This window comes from Gavialis gangeticus, unplaced genomic scaffold (genome assembly GCF_001723915.1).
Source record: "Gavialis gangeticus isolate Ggan-Ray unplaced genomic scaffold, GavGan_comp1, whole genome shotgun sequence".
Lineage (NCBI taxonomy): Eukaryota > Metazoa > Chordata > Crocodylia > Gavialidae > Gavialis > Gavialis gangeticus.
This window is the reverse complement of record NW_017729027.1, coordinates 42,053,613-42,056,628: the sequence shown is the minus strand read 5'-3', so window position 1 is coordinate 42,056,628 and position 3,016 is coordinate 42,053,613. Positions and strand designations below refer to the sequence as shown.

Sequence of the window (3,016 nt, the reverse complement as noted above, 5' to 3'; positions counted from 1 at the left end):
CACTTCAAGAGGGATGTGGACAGCATGGAGAGGGTCCAGAGGAGGGCCACTCGCATGATCAGGGGACAGCAGGGCAGGTCCTATGAGGACAGGCTACGGAACCTGAACCTGTTCAGCCTCCAAAAGAGAAGGCTGAGGGGGGATCTAGTGGCCTGTTATAAACTAGTCAGGGGGGATCAGCAGGCATTGGGGGAGTCACTGGTCCCCCGAGCACCACCAGGAGTGACCAGGAATAACGGTCACAAGCTGGCAGAGGGTAGGTTTAGGTTAGACATCAGGAGGCACTATTTCATGGTCAGGGTGGCTAGGGTCTGGAACCAACTTCCAAGAGAGGTGGTGCAGGCTCCTACCCTGGGGATTTTTAAGAGGAGGTTAGATGAACACCTTGCTGGGGTCATTTGACCCCAGTACTCTTTCCTGCCATGGCAGGGGGGTCAGACTAAATGATCTGCTCAGGTCCCTTCCGACCCTAGAATCTATGAAACTATGAAACAATAGTATAACTAAAATATCCATACTGTGGGATGCTGACATATATGGGGCAGGGGGGGAGATCATACCGCTTTACCAGAAGAGGGAGCATGATAGTTTGACCTAGTTCCCTGACATCTGTATAGATTGGGCACTTCACCAGGGCCTACTGAAGTGCTGAATCTATACAGACATTGGGCAAGCTGTGTCAAACTAACACAGTGCCTCTTCTGGTCATGTGCTGTACCTGGTGTGGGGGTGCACAAAGCTAAAAGTAAGGCTCCAATTTTTTTTCATGTCTTTATGTAGCTTTTATTATCTGTCTATTTAACATATATTAGTTTATTTACATGTGCAACTTATGGCCAGGGCTGTCCTTACAGGGGGGTGAATCGGGGTGACCACCCCAGGCCCCACACTTTGGGGGGCCCCGTGGAGCTGGGCAGAGTGGCTGTGGTGATTCCATGCTGCCACTGGCTTCACATTTGGCTATTCAGCATTGCCCCCTACCCCTGCTGCCAAATCCACTGCTGGCTTCCTTGCGTCCAGGGGCGGAACCCCGCACAGGCTGATTTGCCCCGGGCCCTGCACCTTGCTCAGCTTGTCTCTGCTTATGGCACACTGAAATCAGAATCTCTTAAAGTTGAGCTTAACCTGAAGCCAAATAACCCCTGCAGGATTTTTTCAACTGCAGAGAAGCTGAAGAATAAACTTGGCAGTACAGTCACTTTGTAGTCAAAATTGCTGTTAAAAAGTAGAACAGAGGAAAAAAGCTTATATGTGGTAGATCAAAAATGCAGAAGTGACTCTTTTGCATGCTTAATGTTTCATTTGCTATTTGTGTTATAGATTATGATCACTTCTGCCAGTTCAGTTTTCAACGATGCTGAAGAAAATGCTGCATCGTCTCATATTCAATTCATTGTTCTCTTTTCACTGTTTACTTCGCACAAATACATTCTGCTTGTCTGAAAGTAAGAAAATAGTATTCCCACACTAGTCCCAATCATTTGTGCTATAGGATACATATTCATGAAAGTGTTCCTCAATATATTTATGCAGTTATAATGATGATATGGCCACCTATTTTTGACCTAGCTGCAGACATGGCAAGGGCCATAAGAAAAAAAAACAGTGTATTTAATTAATTTTGTTCCCCAAGAACTTTTCCTCATGCACCAAGATAAATTCATCTTATTGTGTATTTATCTTCAAGTTCATTTGAACTCTGATACTAGTTCTGTAAGTTTCCATGAAAAGAAAACAAAGCAGTGATTACATAGTTTCATACATTTTCAGTCTCTTACTATTGTTAGCATCTCACTTGATTATTCCAAAGTGCTGACAATTGGTAAAATCATTCAGCTGACAAATAAAGCTATTGTGACCTACTGCAACTTATAACTTTTTTGAACAAGAAATACAGACACTGCATTTTACTTGGCAATATCTGAAAAAAAAAGTACTTCTGATCATATTATAAAATCACAGAAGTGACATTTAGCTTACTGGCTTGCTACATCTGAAATATATATATGTGTACACACACACACACACACACACACACAAGAAATGCTGCACAGTAGTTCCTTATATTTCTGTTTCACAAAAGAGTTATACCCAAGAAGGAAGCTTGTACAACCTAAGCTGATGCCTTCTAGACAGTAAAAAGTATGCAGTTCTTAGAGTTTGTATGTCCCAGAAGTGAATATTGGCACATACAATTATTAAATAATGTATTGTTTCTATAGGTATAATATTAAATTCAAATTTTTTAAACACAGCAACCAGGAAGCAAATATGATTCAAGCAGGAGTTGGTATAGTTACAGGTTGGTAAAATTCTACTCCTAAGATCAGTTTCCAGTGTCCCATAGCTTGACCTGTGACTGTTGCCTGCATCACTATTGCCTCAATACTTTTTGTTCCTCCACCATTTTACTCCCTTCTTTTTTTTGTTGTCTCCCAGACCACCTTTCATCTACCACCTTGTTCTTGAGTACTCTCCATTTTGCTGTACGTGTCCAAAAAAACCCTAGTTCTTGCTCTAATAATTCAAATTCTTCACTATTGCAGCTCTCCTCTCTAATAACCTCTTTTACATAAAGTAGCCATTGTCTCTTCTTTTCATTAGCCTCTTTTACACATCCCAAGTCATTTATGCATTGATCCATTTTCTAATTTGGATAGCAGTTTTTATAAATAGTTGTATCTTCTTTCGTACTTATCGATATGTTACAATATTTACTGTAAAAGTGAAACTATTAATTTCAAATAGTTTATCAGATCTGAATTATTTACCTGAAAATGTTATATTGAAGCCTTCATAAGAGATTGAGAAGTCAGATATAAATCGAAGCTGTGCAGTGAAGTTTCCAAAGAGGCCAGCTTTAATTGTCGGGGGCAAGACCAAGCCAGTTAGTCTTGCCACTGGTTCTGTGAAGCTGCCATCCTCAGCGATGAGCAAATAGTCATGAGAGCTCTCCAGATGAAATGTATGAAAGGCCAGCTGTACTCCTTAAAAAAAAAAAATATATATATATATA

At 40.9% G+C, this 3,016-nt stretch overlaps 1 protein-coding gene across 1 annotated transcript in view; it reads right to left on the bottom strand.

Moving 5' to 3' along the window:
* CSMD1 (CUB and Sushi multiple domains 1) overlaps positions 1 to 3,016 on the bottom strand; it is a 2,474,714-nt gene that overhangs the window by 614,632 nt on the left and 1,857,066 nt on the right. Inside the window, exon 22 of the mRNA XM_019520340.1 lies at positions 2,772 to 2,987. Within this exon, the coding sequence (XP_019375885.1) occupies positions 2,772 to 2,987 (216 nt within the window). The remainder of the gene's footprint in view (positions 1 to 2,771; positions 2,988 to 3,016) is intronic.